The 17,481-nt window shown below is 43.6% G+C and overlaps 3 protein-coding genes and 1 pseudogene across 3 annotated transcripts; all 4 read right to left on the bottom strand.

The window, feature by feature from the left end:
• Nucleotides 1-812: 812 nt before the first annotated feature.
• LOC119321101 lies at nucleotides 813-5,076 on the bottom strand. The gene is made up of 4 exons (XM_037594934.1): nucleotides 4,986-5,076; nucleotides 4,725-4,845; nucleotides 1,443-4,480; nucleotides 813-1,285 (listed from the first exon to the last, which is right to left on the bottom strand). Exons 2-4 carry the CDS (start codon nucleotides 4,737-4,739, stop codon nucleotides 1,282-1,284), a joined length of 3,057 nt encoding a protein of 1,018 aa, XP_037450831.1. The 5' UTR covers nucleotides 4,740-4,845; nucleotides 4,986-5,076; the 3' UTR covers nucleotides 813-1,281.
• Nucleotides 5,077-8,942: 3,866 nt separating this feature from the next.
• Nucleotides 8,943-11,115, bottom strand: LOC119320639 (annotated as a pseudogene).
• Nucleotides 11,110-12,570, bottom strand: LOC119324870 (vesicle-associated protein 1-3-like). Its single transcript, XM_037598639.1, has 3 exons — nucleotides 12,342-12,570; nucleotides 11,591-12,034; nucleotides 11,110-11,499 (listed from the first exon to the last, which is right to left on the bottom strand). Exons 1-3 carry the CDS (start codon nucleotides 12,360-12,362, stop codon nucleotides 11,332-11,334), a joined length of 633 nt encoding a protein of 210 aa, XP_037454536.1. The 5' UTR covers nucleotides 12,363-12,570; the 3' UTR covers nucleotides 11,110-11,331.
• A 152-nt stretch (nucleotides 12,571-12,722) lies between these two features.
• On the bottom strand, nucleotides 12,723-14,033 carry LOC119322327 (cysteine-rich receptor-like protein kinase 41). Its single transcript, XM_037595822.1, has 4 exons — nucleotides 13,888-14,033; nucleotides 13,418-13,679; nucleotides 13,017-13,232; nucleotides 12,723-12,922 (listed from the first exon to the last, which is right to left on the bottom strand). The coding sequence occupies exons 1-4, from the start codon at nucleotides 14,029-14,031 to the stop codon at nucleotides 12,846-12,848; spliced, it is 699 nt and encodes a 232-aa protein (XP_037451719.1). The 5' UTR covers nucleotides 14,032-14,033; the 3' UTR covers nucleotides 12,723-12,845.
• Nucleotides 14,034-17,481: the final 3,448 nt, after the last annotated feature.

Raw genomic sequence — 17,481 nt, forward strand, 5'->3', positions numbered from 1 at the left:
ACAAAATGTTGCATTCTGGAGCACATGCATGTAGATGTGAAATGACAAGCTTGTTAGGTAAATCTTTACATCGATTTGCCTTTTTTCTGTGAAGCAGCCGGTTCATAAACTGAAATCCAAAATGTTGCATCCTGGATTATATGCACTCCAGAAGTGAAGTGCTTATTAAGTAAATCTGAACATATTCATGAATTCACACCAATCACAACCAGGCTATGAGCTTTTCTACCCTAGCTTTCATGCTATTCATACATGACATTACTTAGTTCATCTGGATATATATTTTTAATCATTTTTCTAGGATGTAGATTTTGGATAAAATATATTTATTTTAATGATATGTCAGTTTTAGTATAGAAGCAAATTAATTCAAATAAGTGTTATCTACATGGTGGAATAACTAGCAGAAAAGAGTACAAAATATAATATGTGAATGACCCAAGGGCGTGGATCACCATACAGATGAGAGTGCAATGATAAACTATGTGTCCATAGATCTAAAAAAAAAACTATGTGTCCATAGTTGTAAACTTTACAGGCAGTTCACAGTAGCAGAAAAGTAGGAAAACCCATTATCCTAACCATAACAAGGTCACAAAAACATTATGCCGAATAGAACATTTAATGCAAACGCCTGCCAGAGAAGGACCTTAATAAAGCAATGGGTTAATATAATATGCTGCACATGGGACCTTAATCAAGCAGTGGATTAACACAAATCATCACCAACATTTGTACGGAAGTCGTAGCAATAATTCTCAATTATTATTACAGTAATCAGTCCGTAGCTGAAAAATCAAACACCACAGCACAACACCACACAGGCTGAAAATCACACACCACATCATCCCACACACCACACCACACCATCTAAGCAGCTTGAGCAGGCAGAGTGCTCATAGTCACACTGCTCAGGCTGAATGCACTCTCTTATTCATTTCTATCTTGCTCAAAGCTTGTAACATACATCTTCTATCCAACCAGATGATGTATGCTTACTTTGATGCGCAATGGCTCAGTTGAGCGGAGCTGACCAAACCAATCAAATCAAATCAAACCAAACTCGTGGATGCACCACCACACCATGGCAATGCAGATCCATGCCGTTGCAGAGGCGCTGCGCCTCTGCAGGGCAGACCCAAAGCACAAACCAAACCAATCAAAACAATAGGGAAAGCAACATGAAACCATACATCGCAGCCAAGACATCCACTGTCCAGGAAGCACCACAGGATGACAGAGTCGACGCTCGCATAGAGATCGACCCATGGAAGGAACTGATTACCTACGGTGCAGCAAAAACAAATCGTCAATGAGATGATTGATTCACCACAGGCACATAATACCAGAACTAGAATGGTGTAGATTGGACGGTAAATTATGTTGGCTTGCACTATAATCGAGTTATCGATGAAAGGAGAGATGAGCCATATGTATGTCACCTTAAAACTGTGCCTCTTGGCAGCTGGGCCTTGTAGCATGATGAGTGGCTATGCTCATAGAGTGAAGAGTGGTGGTTCGCCTCCACCCCGTCCCACTCAAGGTTATCCCACCATTCCTTCTCACAGTCCACACTAGGCAGCTTCTTGTTGTTTCCGCTGACAGCAGGAAGGCACCTGAGGCTCCAGCAGCCCCTGATCTTGACGGTCTCCAAGTTGGGAGCGGACATCCTGCTCCCACAGATGCGCCGCAGGCTGGGAAGCTCATACAGGTGGATGCGCCTTAGCTTGGGAAACTGTATAACTTTCTGCTCCTTTTGCTTAGGGTCCAAAGCAAAGACCTCTTTAAGATCACCACAACACACAATTTCCAGAGTATCCAGGCAAGGCAAAGTGTCCACAGACTCGGATAAGGGAAGCACATGTACGAGCCTAGGGCAGTAGTCCAAGTGTAACAGTACTATGTTTATAGAGGAAAACACATGCATTGCACTCCAATACCAGATGTAGCGTGCCTTCAGGAGTTGAGATGCCCAGAATGTGCTCAATTGATGACAGAAGCTATCACCCTCACTTTGTTGGGCAGTACGAAAGACAGTACGCAGCTCGGGGCACCTCTCGACTCGGCACCATTCAAGGCTCCTCCAGTATGAACCTTGCGGGCATGTGATGCAAGTGATGGAGGAGCTATCATGCACGTGTAGCATGCGAGCTTTGTTAAATACAAAACGAGAGGGTGAATCAGAACTAATATTAATTCCTTCGATGTTGCTCTGTTGTGGCTGCCGCAGTCTCCTCTTCATCTCCTGATTATCTTGTATGTGAACATACAAGTCTTGAGACGTTGGGCTAGGACTAGCAGGGCAAGCCCACATCCAGTTGATTGCACCTTCATCATCAGCACCAGCTTGTAGGTTGCTCTGAAAGAAGGCATCGTTTGCATATGAATAATTATCAGGTTGACACAGACTCCTGATTTCTTGAGCAGCTTCGCTGTCATCAACAATGGCACCACTTATAGGAGATGAACCCATTTCCATATATACATGACTCTGCTCCATATTTTTAACCGGTTCAAGCGACCTAAGGAGCCTTGTATCCCTTGTGCAGATGTACCATTTGAAGTCAAAGGACGCATGCCCACTGATGCCCAGTTCAGTAGCCGTAGCAAAATGAATAGATGATGATCCCACAGCTGCAATAGGGTCCCTGGGTTCTTCTTCCCAATCAGCTTGGCCAGGTGATGTATACCATATGGTGTTGATGTGCAGCACCTCCAAAACATTTGTCCTATGGTATGATGCCCATAATATTGCACAGAGCTTCTCACAGCCCAGCAAGATGAGACGTTTGAGCTTTGGAGTTTCCACTTCTCTAAGGTCGAGTGTTTTCACAGCTGTGCCTGAGAGGTCCAGCTCCTCAAGGCGCTCTAGTGCTCCTATTAGTAGTATACTCTTCAACTGAGAACAACCCCGGAAGGAAATGCTAGATGTGTTGGTGCCATAAGATCTAGTTTTGAAGGTGAATGACTCAAGCGATGGGGGCAGCACGCCGGGGACAACCTGTTCCAGTTCAAAACAATTGTCAAGGATGATCGTCTTGAGGAAGCTTGCGCTAGACAGGTCAGGCAAGTAGTATTCTATCTTGTTTGAGAAGTAGTAGTCTTCCTGTACGTGGACCTTGACAAGGGAAGGAAACCTGCCACGTAAACTACCAATCTTCCAATCCTTGACTCCCTCTACATACAACTCCCTGAGGTCAGCCATAAAGTTCATCATCTCTTCTGATAGTAATCGATACCAGTCTGTATAGCTCAGGTGCAGCACCCATAGCTTCTGGAAGCATGACATGTCTTCGTTGTGGCTTGGATGCTTATCAGATGGGATATTTCTGCAGTTGTTCAGCTGAAGGAGTCTTATCTGGCTGCAACACAGGAAGGGAGGCGATTCAAAACTGAAGCCGCACCAAGAGAGATGTAACACGCGCAGCTTGCTGCTGTATGAATGTTGGAATATGCCATCTGGTAATGTCGTCATCTGGTAGATGTTGCTATCTGGTAAGATGAAGCAGGATGTCGCCTCAGAAAGATCCATGCCAATATTATCAGGTAGGAGGCCCTTCTTGTGTTGCACCAAAAGCAAGCGGTCATGAAGCCTGCACTGCAGGTGGCGAAGAACGTCATCATCAGTGCGGAAACGAAGCCAATCCATAGACATGTTTCTCTGTAGAGCATCGGCTACTCCCCATGCCGAACTATCGCCTTGCCCTTGTATAATCCCGTCGCACACAAAGTAGTTAAAAACATGGTCCTCCCAGTTCCCCCAACCGAACCAACTGACAGATCCCAGTGCATAGGCATACTGGAAACACTTGTCAACTATTATATGGTTCATGTAAGGCTCTGGAATACCCATATAAGCGACAATCTCCTTGGCCTCTTCCAATAGTGCTTCATCACGGATGCAGTCATCATGAGAAAAATTGACAACAACATCAGTATGCAGCTCCATCTTTGTCCGTTTACGGAAACGTATGTATTTGGATTGAAACCTCCCGTGCCAGGTCCACAACACCTTGATACTCAAAACTGATGTTACCGGAACACCACACTTATACAGGTCAATGTATTTGTCACTCCCATTGTGAAATATCACCACAAATCTACTGCTAGCAAGCTTTCTGAAGATTTCTGTTCTGATATTTGGTATCACCCCTCGAGAGCCTTCGTCTATCCCACTGAAATCATCCTCCTCGTCCCGCCGATCGAAGATGGCCATCACCGATGGTGGAAGCTCTAGCTCCTCCGCGACCGACTTTTGCAGGGCCCTCATGCTTTTCCACAGCGAGCAATCCACATGAACAACCCTGTCAAAGTTTGATTTTGATGATTTCAGGCGTTGAGCTACTGCCTTGAGTGTTGCTGATGCCCCAAATCCATGCCAACCACGGACGAAGATCACATTTCCTTTGCTTGTATCCTCCAAAACGTCCAGTATCTCTCCTGCGGCAGCATCGATATTTTTTACTTGAATATTGATCTCCTGCGATGTTCAATAAAATAAATAAAGATATCAAAATGTGGTTTTATCACTTTAGTCTTGTTTCTTTACTTCTTTCATTTCAAACTAGAAGGCGCAGCATGACTAAAAATGGAAAGGTTCCTACGAATGAATACCAACCACACATTTTAATGAAGCTCTAGCTCACTGCTCAGTAGCTAGCTAATAAACCAAGTTGCAAATTTGCATCATTAATCACTGAAGTTCTAGGTGTGTGATGGACTACCTTTGGTTTAGACATGATGAATCAAATCAAAATCAATCCTTCGAACGTCAGCAGCTCCGTTTCGAATCTCTAGCCCATAGATCAGTCTACAGCGTTCTCAGGATCCAATTTCCTTCAATTCCTAAATAAAGCACAAGAGATGGACGCCATCATTTGGAGAAGTTATAAAATGATGCTTTGTTCAAAGGAAGGTGTAAATTTCGAGAAGCAATTAATCAATCTGAAGATATGCTAATATATAGAGAGGATTGATGTAATTACCTTGGTTAATTGCGGCACTGGCACAACCTTTGATATGCTACACGAAGTGAGGAATGGATATAAGCTTAGCTAGCTAGTATGGGAAATGGCCCATGCATACCCATACACATTAGCTGCTTTCCTTGCGGTTGCTTTGCTTTTCTCTTTGCTTTCCCTCTCAAAAGCAAAAGCTGTGAATTCTTTGCTTCTGCACATCAGGACCCATCATCAGGTTCTTTGCTTGCTGCATTTAGTGGTCACAGGGATATAAAGGAAAAGATAAATCTGCGTAGTTTGCTTTGTTGTCTGTCATGTCATCCCGTTAGTTGACCAACTTATGTATGAGGCTACCATTCCCTTGTAAAGGTCATGAATAATAATAAATCTCGCATGAGAAAGAGTATTAAAGTAGTTCAAGTTATATATACTTGTATCATTATTTCATATAGCCATACGAGTGGATTTCATTTTCGACCACATAATCTTACCACAGTCAAATTGACGTGTGGACGCCTAGTACAAGACTTGAAAAAAAAAGGCATGCTTCAGCATGCCGGTAAAATCTAACAGCAGTCCCTCGCTGCAATTATCAGCATTATCCTGTTAATTGCTGCAGTTAACAGCATGCCGGTAAAATCTAGAGAAAAGTATACTTTTCGTCCCTCAACTTTCGGCGAAGTCTAAATTTAGTCCCTCAACTTCAAAACCAGACAAGTTGCATCCTAAACTTTTAAAACCGGACAAATTTGGTCCTTCGAATCATCCAAAGCAGTATTTGGCGATGATGTGGCCTGGTTTTGATTTAATTGGATTGGGTTAGCAAAGGGGCCCACGGTTCAGTGACTATCTAACAGAGGGTTAGGACTTGCCCTAATCCTACCTAATGCTACGGGGCTGGGTCTAGACTAATCTTGTTGTGTCAGTCTCGCCAGATTTAGCCGCCTGTGACTAAAAGCTGCAGCGGAGACACACTGGGAGGCCACGGGAGTAGGTGAGGAGGGTCTGGGAGGCTGCCCCTTGCTCTCCCATGGCTAAGTGAGGCTACGACCGACCATATGGTCGCCAGAGCGACGGCGGCGAGCTCGTGTCATGCGTTGGAGCAGCACGGCGGCGCTGTGCGGTGAGGTAGCTATTGAGCTTGGGGAGGTGCACAAGGAGAGATGAAAGGACCGGGGAGGTAGCTACTGAGCTATGGGAATGGCATGGAGAGGATAAGAAATCATCCTACTAGGTTCTCAAGACAGGATAAAAGAAATTGTCCGTCAGACAGGATACTTATCCTCAGAAAGTAACATTATCCTAGAAGAGTTATTAATCGTGTTTGCACCATCAGGTTCACAAGAACATGATAGTTGCTAACTTGAGAGGATCTGAAGCAGTAATTGCTAGTTGGAATCAAGTCCAAGCCAATTCCAATTCCTGTTTGGATGTGGAGTATTTGTTAAGTAAATTTGTACATATTCGCGAAGTCATAATAATCACAACCCGATTATGAGCTTTCCTACTATACCTAGCTGTTCAGAGAAGTTGGTAACTCATTTTCATGATATTCATACATAATATTGGTTATAAATGTTTTAGGCTCCCATTTTATTTCGCAACACATTGCCTGCCTGAAGGTTTTTTTTTACAAAATTTGTTTTGATGCTAAAGCTATTCAGGAAATTTAGCTGACGTGCTGAGTTGTGTTTCAGGCAGATGTGCGTTGTATGATCTCTGATGTCTCCCACTAGAAGAGAAGGAAGATAAAGAAAGAAAAGGCATACGAAGGTGTGAAGCAATTGAAAGCCAGTCTTAATATAGGGAACGTATTCCCCTGGCGCTTTCATCACATGGCGGCATTCTTTATTCCTTCCTTGAGTTCCCGGCCTGATGTGATCATGTGAAGGGCAACGTTGAAGCTGAGCGGTGCGGTGGCGACTGGTGAGCTCATCACTGTACCTTCCCGTGGGCGCTGCTTCTGCACGCTAGCATCAATTCAAGTAATTCCTGGAGGGAAATTAATTTAAGAGATTGCCTGCCCATGCTACAATTCCTTACTGAAAATGACTAGAGTACCTTCAGGCCTGATGGCGACCTCCCTCGTCCTTGATGAATGTATCCGGCGTCACTCTACATGCTGCTGATGACGAGCCATCAAGTACGAGCGAGTGTGCATGTATTGATTTCATACAACAGATTGAGCAAGTTACTATGAGCTAATACTAATTAATCCCTCTGTCCCAAAATAAGTGTCTGGGACAGAGGGAGACTTTGTACTAAATAAGCGAGACTTATTTTGGGCCGGAGGGAGTAGGTATTAGCTCTGTCTCGACACTACATCAATTTATCACTGTATTGATTTTATTTTGCAGCATCCTTTAGTTTTTGTTTTCATATTGTGTTCTGCACACATACACCTGTGCCAGTTCATGTATTGAGATGGATTAAAAGCTTTGAGAATGATAGAGAAATAAATGAAGAGCACCATGCGTGTGCATGCTGCTTACATGCATGTTCTTCCTGTGTAATGTCGTGGTGTGTGATTTGTATGATATGGCCTGCTTACTGTAACAATAATCAAACTATCACTCGCACTTCTGCATAAGGTCCCTTGTGCGGCATATGAATCCGTCGCATGATTTAGGTCCCTTATCAGGCAGATGCTTGCAGTTTTATGTTGCGTTGGTTCTCCTGTAAATTTGCCATGATCATTCAAACTAGCTCTATTTGCACACAGATACACAGTTTGATCATTGCAAACTCATTCATTTCTAAAGTAGTAACACATAGCAAAAAAGATTGTACGCAATCTATCTACATTTATGAAAAAAATCATCCGGACACCTGCCTCCCACACTGCACACTATTTGCAATCTACCTTTATTTGTGATTTAGTTATGAAAAAATCATCCGGACACCTGCCTCCCATACTACATATTATTTACATATACTAGCGCATCTTTTCCATCAACATTGAAATCTTGGCCATTTAATTCTCAATAAGATCCGTCACAAAAAAGATCTTAATAAGATGATTTGTGCTGAGTACCACCATTCGACACTATCCAATGTATCTATTTATCTTTATTTATGAAAGAAGATTCGTCCGGCTACCTACCTCCCTTGCCGCCCATTATAAGAGATATGATACATATCCGTAGCTCTGTGGATGCCATATATATTTCCTCTTCCCATGCCACTAGTTAAGTGGTCCGCTAACATACAACACTCCTCGCCCAAGCAACATGTTACATCTCCTCCTCGTGTTATTGCCTTATCGATTGCTCTATTGTATGCATGGGAGGCGTCAGGATGTCCCCAATGATCTATCGCGTCCTCGCTCCTGTTGGCTACAAGTCCACAACTGGATCCTGGCAGCTGACATACAGAGCTGGTGAAACTAGTCGTACACGCACATCCGCCATCTACAACCGAGCTCTCTTGAACGATCGAGTCATGTGTCGTCATTGTCTGGTCCTTGGCGTGCTCGTACTGCCTTGCCAGCCATCATCGACAGTGCAGCTCCGTTTGCCTACATGGACGGTTGTGTGGAAGGAGCAGACCCGCATCTTCAAGGAACAGCTACATCTTCAGTGTGGTTGCAGGACGAAATCGAACGTACCCTCTTGCTTTTGTGTGTTTTCGGTATAGATGGCCCAAAAGAGGTGAAAATATAAGTCTTTCTAGAGATTCTACTATCGACTACATACCCAGTAAAATGAGTGAATCTACACTTTAAAATATGTCTATATACATCCGTATGTAGTCCATAGTAGAATGTCTAAAAAGACTTATATTTAGGAAGGGAGGGAGTAGTAGCTAGTATACAACAAGTCAATAAATACATACATAGTGTTTTTGGTGCTTTTAACATTCTCTATTGTCACTTGTATCCTAGTGTTGACGGAACAAGTTATACTATCCTGGCTGCAGTGCAGCAACAAGTTTTATCAGACTGCAGCCAAAAGTTTTATCAAACTTGGAACAAGAGGGGGTGCTCCGCCAAACCCCAAAAGCAAAGGGAAGCATGTACACGGTATAAACATGACAGAAATCTCAAGCGAAGGTATTAAAAAAAATGTCACAGCTGCACATCCTAGCTGCAATAATTTGAATGTGGTGTTTTGCTTCTTGTGTCTTAACATGAGACCATGAGTGTCCAGGAGAACGCTACATCTACTACATGTAATGCACTAACAACGAAGGTATTAACTGAATATGTCGTAGGATTTTCTGCCAAATTTAAGAGCGGGTTGCAGGAAACTTTTGACACCTTCTTCGCATTCCAATGTCTCCTAGCACTGAGCATCATCAAACCGTAGCCAACTGTCCAGCTGGAAAGGAAGACTCTTTGATTGCGGTGTCCCAACAAACCGTAGCTCCTTCAGCTTTAGTGGCAAACTGTCCAGCTGGAAAGGAAGCCTCTCCAATTTTGGACAATTGTCAATCACAAGTCGCTCTAGGGATGGGAATTCCATACCCTTGTCCCCAATAGTTTCCAACGAGTAGTTACGAGTAAGACTGAGACTCTTGAGGCAACGAAATGTTTTTGTCTTGTCCTGTCCATTGCACAATTTGTCACCATGGCACCTCATAAATGCTTGCACTATACCAGAACAGGAAACTATATGAAGTTGTTCAAGGCGAGGCAAATACATAACCCAAGAGAGGTGCAATAGCCGTCCGCAGTAAAACAATTCCAAATGAATGAGCCTTGGGAATATAAATGCTGGAGTTGCTCCCATCCACTTTATCTCTCTCAAGGATCTCATCATAGTTAAGCTGAGGTTGTTGAGAGCACCAAAACAGTTGTTTGGTTGTTCCGTATCATGTCTTACTGTTATTTCTCGAGTGTCAATTTCTTCACTGATATCCAGTTCATACAAGGTCCTTTGTGCAAAGTCGGTTGATAAAATATCATTGAATGTACCTACGTCCAGCAGAGCCAAATATCTAACAGGGAGGTTCGCTTCTCCTAGTGACTCAAGCTGAGCAGAACCTTCGACCACAATACCAAGCGCTTTCAACTGAGGTAGGGTGCCCAACTCTCGGAATATTGACTCAGGTAGGGATAGGGTAAGAAACTCCTCAAGTCTATTACCTGCAATGCTTTAAGGCTAGACACGACACCAGCTGGTATTCTCACGTAACCACCAGCAGACCATAGGTACAAGAACTTGAGGTTGATGAGCTTTCCAAAGGAGCGAGGCACTTCAGTTGCCCCAAATTCATTTCGTGACAAATCAAGGTATTCCAGCTTTACCAAGGAACATAATTCTTCCGGTATCCTCTTGACGTTGTTTCCGCTCAAATCCAGATATGTCGGTGAACTGCAATTCTTAATTGCTTCAACAATTATGCTTTCATCCAATTTGTTGTTCCGAAGGCACAAGATCCTCAGTTTTATGGGATCAAGATTGAACCTAATAGGAATCCTGCTGAACATCAAGGAGATGCACTCAGCTTTGTTCGAAAGGATAATAACTTTTTTTGTCTCTGCCACCTGGTGCAGCCACAATCCATTTGTCATTGTTCTCACCAAAGTCATAAGATATCCATAAAGCCATATCACGAATCACATCATGCACTTTAACATATCCATTATATTCGCAGCCCTCTAGCATACAGCTGTAAGGTCAGCTATCAAACTATATGATTTTTGGAAGGAAGATTCTATATCCTGCTCATTCACTAGACCTAAGCCCATCCAACATTGAGCAAGGTCAACTTTGCGAATCATCGCATCCTCTGGCCACAATGCACAAGTCAAAAAACAACATCTCAAGGTGTCGTTTCTTAAATTGTCATAACTAAACTTCAGTTGCCTAAAAACATTAGTTTCCATACCAAGTTCTATTGGGTCTTTGTCGTCAGCGCATCATGATTGCTGCATATATTGGATGGCAGTTTCCCATTGATACTCATCTTTCCAATACATTGCCTTTCCAATAGTTATCAAAGCTAATGGCAAGCCTTTCAGTTCCCTCATAAGTTCTCTAGCAAGAGCTTCAATATGGGGACTAGAAAGAGTTTCTTCACCAATATTTTCTTCAAATAGCTGCCATGCCTCATGCTCCTGCATATATGCGACTTTTAACTCTTTCTTGACCTTCATTTGGCCACAAACTTTTCTTAATCTTGTTGTTAGCACCTGGACCCCATATTCCAATCATTCCAACTGTTGGTTCATCCTTAATGAAGTGGAGAGCCTCTTGAAGGTTACGGTTCTCAGCTGACATAGATGGACCAGGCATCTCTTGGACAGGAGGTGGCATTGACTCAATTGCAACAGTACTGGGGCAACTACTGAGACATTCTTGAACCTCGCGAAGCTTCTCACATGCCAGGATAGTAACATCCTTCTTCAACTTACAGTCCACCGAGATTACATGCATAACATCAATGATTTTGGCCACTTTTTCCAGCCATCTGTCGACCTCATTTGTTGATTTCTTGCCTTCTCGCTCAGCATTCTTAATCTTCTGACATACATCATTTTTTTCGCAATCAAGTCTTTGGTGGAATCCTCGAGACTTCCCACAATTCTTTCCTCCTTCAGGTTTAAAAATAACATGCATGTATTAGTACTCATTAAGGGACAGAAGATGCTTACAAACACATTAAGATCGGTCGCAATTGATCACCTCGGGAACTTCCTCAGCTAGCATGTTGGTGCCTTCTCTACTCTTGCAGTTCTCTTTGGGCTTCGTAGGCACATATACAATCATCAAATCCACCTCATCAACCACTTTGCCGGCCTCTTCATGGAATATTTTTTCAGTGATATCCTCATCTCTAAGACCCTCGGGCACTTTCGTGCTCTGGAAGATGATCTTGTCAGCATTCTGGGTAACTTGCGGTGCCCTCTGCTGTGGTTGCAATGTTATCTGAACAAGATACTCGTTGCATCCTGGTGTCACAATGCCTTTGTCTGGCCATATGGTGTACTGCTGGCTTGGTCTTTCAATTTTGAAGGCAAAAGAGGCCTTTGTCTTGTTGGATAGCTTAACTGACCATGACATCTCCTCGTTAAGCTTAAGCTCGAGCAGCTCAATACGAAGCATGTCATCGTCCAGATAGGCGCTTTCCTGCGAGAAAAGAGAGAGATGCGTAATCGGAAATTACACGTTTTTTGGAAAATATGTATAATTTAGGCTACTAGGACAGTTGTCAGACGCAAATTTGGGATTATGCTAACCTAGCAGGGTTAGGATTAGCTAACCAATGTATTTTAATCTAGAACAAAATTAACACAGCCTGAGAGTTGAATAGTTGACTATCCCACACTTCATTAGCTCTCTGATCTCAATAACACTGTTATCTCCTTTGATTTCAAATGATGCATTCCTTTCCACAGTTTTGATTACAAGGTATCTTAAACTAGCTATAGCTTACCTGGCCAGTGTGCCCATCCATACTTTCAGATTCACCCAGAATGTTTATTATCTCCAATATGGAAGGTCTATGTCCTGATTCTTGTTGCCTGCAGCGTACCGATATTTCAATGCATCTAGTTACTTGCCGGTATTCTAGTAAGGTCGGTGGTTTATTCCACCTGTGTCTCCACCTTCGAAGTACCTACATTTAACAAAAGGCTAATTATTTATGATAATCCCAGAATCTTACAGTACCATTTTCTAGTTCAAGGCCAGACATTAGACGCATAGTGTGTGTTCGCCACAGCGCCTTAAACTAATCCATCCATCCACACACGTGTGATATGTATGAAAAAAAAAGATGTTGTTTAAAGTAGATATATGCCATTCAGTACTATACTATGCAAATTAAAGCATGAACAAAAGATGCAGGCAAAACATTCTTGCTGTTCTAAAAAGTGAGAGATATCACTTAAATTATTTTTGTGAGGGACGCTCTTACACCCCGTTACCAATTCTGTGATTATGACACCCAAACTGTATATGTCACACTTGAATGAAGTTTTGCCATCTTTCTCGTATTCTGGAGCGAGATATCCTCTGCAATAAAATACAATAGTGTGATGCATTATGACACAAAGTAAATGTGGGGCTGTAATGATAGAAACTGTAAATAATGGTCCTTGTAGCTTACGGTGTTCCAAAACGTTGACCCGTAGTATGCGACATTTCATTTGATCTTGACAACCCAAAATCAGTAATTTTTGGAACCATATGATCATCAAGTAATATATTTGGCGGTTTAAGATCCATATGAATAAAAAAAATTCCTCGTGAAGATAACACAGACCCTTGCAAATTCCAGAGATTATTGCATAACGTGGTTCCCATTCAAGTCCCCTTAATTCATCTGTAGAATAATAAATACACAAAAAGGTAAGAAGTTATGTTAAACTTCATACTGAGCAACGATGGAACATTTTAGATGCAAGTCTGTCACTAAGGTTGCTCTGGACTTGAAAACTGAGCACTAGTCCAGGCAGTAAGGTAAAGAAGTAATAAAGAAGAGCTGCATCAATTGCAATAAGACCTTACCAGTAATGTGCTTATCAAGACTTCCATTGCGGATGTACTCAAAACAGAGCAATCTTTCTCTTACGCTTACAAGGTTAATTTCTCCTGCCTCTTTTCTCGATGTATGATGTGTATTAGAACAGAAGCCAAGAAACCGGACTACATTTTGATAGTTGGTGTTCATCAGGCTATTAAACTCACGGCGAAATGACACGTCATCAATTGTGATTTGGTTGACTTCAATCCTCTTGACAGCAACAATAATCCCATTTTGGAGTTCACCCTATTAGTCAGCATTTAAATGATGGTCAGCTTACAATACCAAAACAGCAGGTGAGTTTCCTGCTGTAATTTTAACAATAAATGCAAGTTCTTAATATTAAAGGATACGGAACAAAATAAGATGAATAGGTGGTACTTTTTTTTTATCGAACTAGCGACATTATACTGAACTTCATATCTTTATGTATGTTCTCAATGGTGAACTGTACCTTGTAAACCGCTCCAAATCCACCCTGACCAATTTTTCTGTCGTCGGAGAAATCGTTCGTGATGCTTTGTAAGAGTGCTAATGGCAGATCCTTGGGTTCCTCGTCTCCATTGAGTATACGCTCCAGCAGGGTTTCGTCCCCCATTCAGAACTAGCTACACAGTGTTATTCAGAACTAAAGCATGAAAACAAATTAGTTTACTTGAGGCAAAGAGGCCTGCAGAAATTGGTACCTGCTAGAGATTTAGTCCAATACTGCATCTGTACTTAGTGGTCTAGTAGGAAGCACGAAGTGGAACTGCTCCAATCGATGCCTGCACAAGCAAAAACACACCTCTTACGGTTAGTGTTGCAAAAAGGGGGATACAACAGAAGAGAAAAGAGAGGAGGGGAAAGGGCAGGCATACCCATTGCAGAAGCAGAAGCTGAAGCTGAAGCTCAAGATCGCCGCGTTGAGCGCCAATGAAAGGAAGAGGAAGGGACAACGTTAGCAGCTAGGCGAAACGATGACAGGTAGCCGTTGTTTTCCTCTCGCCCCAACATGTGCGCTGCTTGGCGACGGCTGGCTGACTCTAGAAGCACAAGGAGGTTGGCGGCAAGGAGGAAGAAGGAGAGGCGACATGAACAGCTAGCCACCTCCGATTACTCCCTGTGAAGTGTGAAATCGACATCAATCAAAGCGAAGCATTCATCAGTTCCTCCCCGAGATTAATAACTAGCAACAACATGAAACAGGGGAGGTGGTACCCCAGGCTTTGTGTAAGGAATGGAATGGATGCCTGCTCAACCAGGTGTACCAAAGTTGATGATCCTCTTATCCATCCTACAGACCCAGCACTCAAATGCACAACCAACACTAGTAACCACTAAACGCACGCGTCGTTCAGAATCAGAGCGGTGATACTAGCAGCCGCACAGAGCGAATACGCCCAATATTGAAAATTGGAAACATGAGATGTCGCAAACAGCTGCACGCCAAATCCATCATCTTCTTCCACGTCTCCAATCTCCAAATCACCGCGGACTAGCCGTCAACAAAAGCAACGCACCCATCCATTGCTCCCCAAGACTGATTACCGACAGAGAGAAAAAAAAAAGAAAAAACAGGGGAGAGGAGGGCGCCCCCGGCTCGCGGACCGAGCGGGCCCCCGCGTACCAGTGGGGACGCAGCCGCGATCAGATTGATCTAGAGTTGTACAGAAAGAATCGTACTGTACTTGTGATCTAGAGTTGTGCAGAAAGATTCAGTTTTGTGCTTGGGAGGACTAGGATAGCAAAGATCTAGTACTTATCTATTAGTACAAATCGGATAGCAAAAGGAAAATGATGCAAAAAATCGGAGGTTTGTAACTGTTACCAGGTGAGAACAAGTTGAAGAAACTGAAGGTGCTGATGCTGTTTGGGCCGTGCAGTGGAGAAGGAAGGAAGCTCGGACGCCGGCGGCGCGTTCGCCGCGAGGAGAAGGACGGAAGCAAGGAGAAGGACGCCGGATGGATCTGGCGTAAACAAAACAAGGGGGCCGTCGCCGGGTCGTCGGCCTTCGGCCTTGTCTCTCTGTCTCACTGTTCCGTGGGCCCAGCTCCACGTCGCCTCCAAGGATGTGTGTCCCCTCCCTCGTGGCACTAACATGAATGAAGCCAATCAATAAGGAAACACCACTAACTATATGCTTATAAATACAAATGTCACGTCTGATAATTGTTACTCAGTGGAGGAGAGAAAGTGTTTTCTTTTTCCTTCTTAATTAAAATGCAAAGTCTTTTTCATGCGCGCACATCGATGCATCGATGGTTCTCATGGGCTGCTCCCCTCCATCCAACAGATTCAGCTCGCGGTCGGCGATTCACCTCTGACGCGTTCGGTAAGCTGCATTCCCCTCAACCAGGCCCGCGCGGGATGAAATCGGTCTGTTTGGTTGTCTGCGTTTACTGTTGGGCCTGCATAGCACCAACTTAGATGGATGGGTCAGATCCTGTTGAGCATACCTTGGTTTAGTCCAGCAGTGAGGGTTTCTGTGATGTAGACATAATGCTTTCACTCAAAGAAACATAGAGACAAAAATTCACTGTAGGTCCTATAACTTGCGCCCATGGTCACTTTAGTCCCTGTGGTTCAAAATACCCAAAATACCATCCCTCAACTTGCTCTAGGGGTTCACAAATGGTCCATTATACGATTTCTTGTACGTATGCGCTGATCTGGCCTCAGTCAACCCGTGGCACCTGTGCGCTGACTGCCATGTCTTTAGTCCGCCTGAATACGAAGGGTAGCCATTTTTTTTTGCAAAAACGCCAGTGATTAAAAGAGCCGCTCCGACCCCTGGTCGGACCGGTTCCCCCGCTCGCTCTCTTTTCCCCTGTTCGTCGTCGCAGCCCAGGTGGTTATGTCAAGGTCGCCGGCGTGGGCGCGTGTGGCGACGGCGCCATGAGCTCGTCGTGGGACGCCGAGCCGCCGCCGTCCGCGCCGTTTGGGAGGGGCCTGCCTGACGTCCCTTTCGCACCCACGCAGCGTCAGGACCATGCCTCGCCGCCCCTCTACAGTACGTCACCATCATCGACACCTTCTCTGATCGATCTGTCGATTTTAGCTTTGGGAAAGAGTGCGTGTTCGATTCGATTCGATTACGCACATGTGTTAGGGTTTGGGCTATTTCTTTCCCCTTTGTCACAGATGGTGTATGCGTGTAGGGTTTTAGAAGTGGATCGTGAACTTAGTGTCAGAGAAAAATTAGGGTTTACTGTGGGCTTTGGATGGGGTGTTTGCAATTGAATTAGGGTTTACATAGCAAAATTAGGGTTTGATGTTGTGCTGGATATCTTAGGGAAAGACCACACCCTGTTAAATTGGCCAAAAATGTTTGCTTTATATGGCCTTGTTGTTGATCATATGGCATTTTGTTCATGAGATGACTGTTTGCTTGTCAGATCCGCCCAAAAAACATGTTTTTGACGTGAAAGATCATATATTTGTTTAGTGGAGGCCATGAATCCGTGCTTTTGTTCTGAAAATGTCTGAATTTTGTAATTTTTGAACCTGTCTGAAATATCTATTTCTGAACATTGCCACTTTGCTTGGTTTGGTGCAGTTACATTGTGTCTATTTCCTTACTCAGATGCTCTCAAATATCATGATTGGTTTGGTGCAGTGTCTGCATGTCTTAATTTATCAGAAATGGCTGAATTTACTACTGTCTATGTCTGTTATTACTGTCTGAACATGTCTGTTTTTCTGGTCTGAACATTGTCACTTTGATTAATTTGCAGGACCCCTAAGCAACCACTTCTCCGTTGAGGTCATATATGGTGGCTATTTCCTTTGTGTAGGCAAGCATAGGGATTACCATAAAGGCCACTCCATTTGGTATGACTACTGTGACATAGATAATTGGACACCTACTGTTGTTGCTAGTCTAGTGGAGGAAATTGGGTATGAGTTTGAGGGCACACTACTAGGGAAAAGCCTAGTAGTAGCGCGGGTTGAATAGCTAGTAGTAGCGCGGGCACCCGCGCTACTACTACGGCGCTACAGCTAACTTGTAGTAGTAGCATGGGTGCGCCCGCGCTACTACTATGTCTGTTAGTAGTAGCGTGGGTAC

This window comes from Triticum dicoccoides, chromosome 6B (genome assembly GCF_002162155.2).
Source record: "Triticum dicoccoides isolate Atlit2015 ecotype Zavitan chromosome 6B, WEW_v2.0, whole genome shotgun sequence".
Classification (NCBI taxonomy): Eukaryota; Viridiplantae; Streptophyta; class Magnoliopsida; order Poales; family Poaceae; genus Triticum; species Triticum dicoccoides.

Coding starts and splice junctions, on each gene's coding strand:
- LOC119324870 (XM_037598639.1), bottom strand. CDS start 12,362: ATGGATGGGCACACTGGCCAG. Junction 12,035..12,341: donor TGGATGGGCACACTGGCCAG/GTAAGCTATAGC, acceptor CTTTTCTCGCAG/GAAAGCGCCTATCTGGACGA. Junction 11,500..11,590: donor TAGCTGAGGAAGTTCCCGAG/GTGATCAATTGC, acceptor TTAAACCTGAAG/GAGGAAAGAATTGTGGGAAG.
- LOC119322327 (XM_037595822.1), bottom strand. CDS start 14,031: ATGGGGGACGAAACCCTGCTGGAGCGTATACTCAATGGAGACGAGGAA. Junction 13,233..13,417: donor TCTTGATAAGCACATTACTG/GTAAGGTCTTAT, acceptor ATTATTCTACAG/ATGAATTAAGGGGACTTGAA. Junction 12,923..13,016: donor GGTCAACGTTTTGGAACACC/GTAAGCTACAAG, acceptor ATTTTATTGCAG/AGGATATCTCGCTCCAGAAT.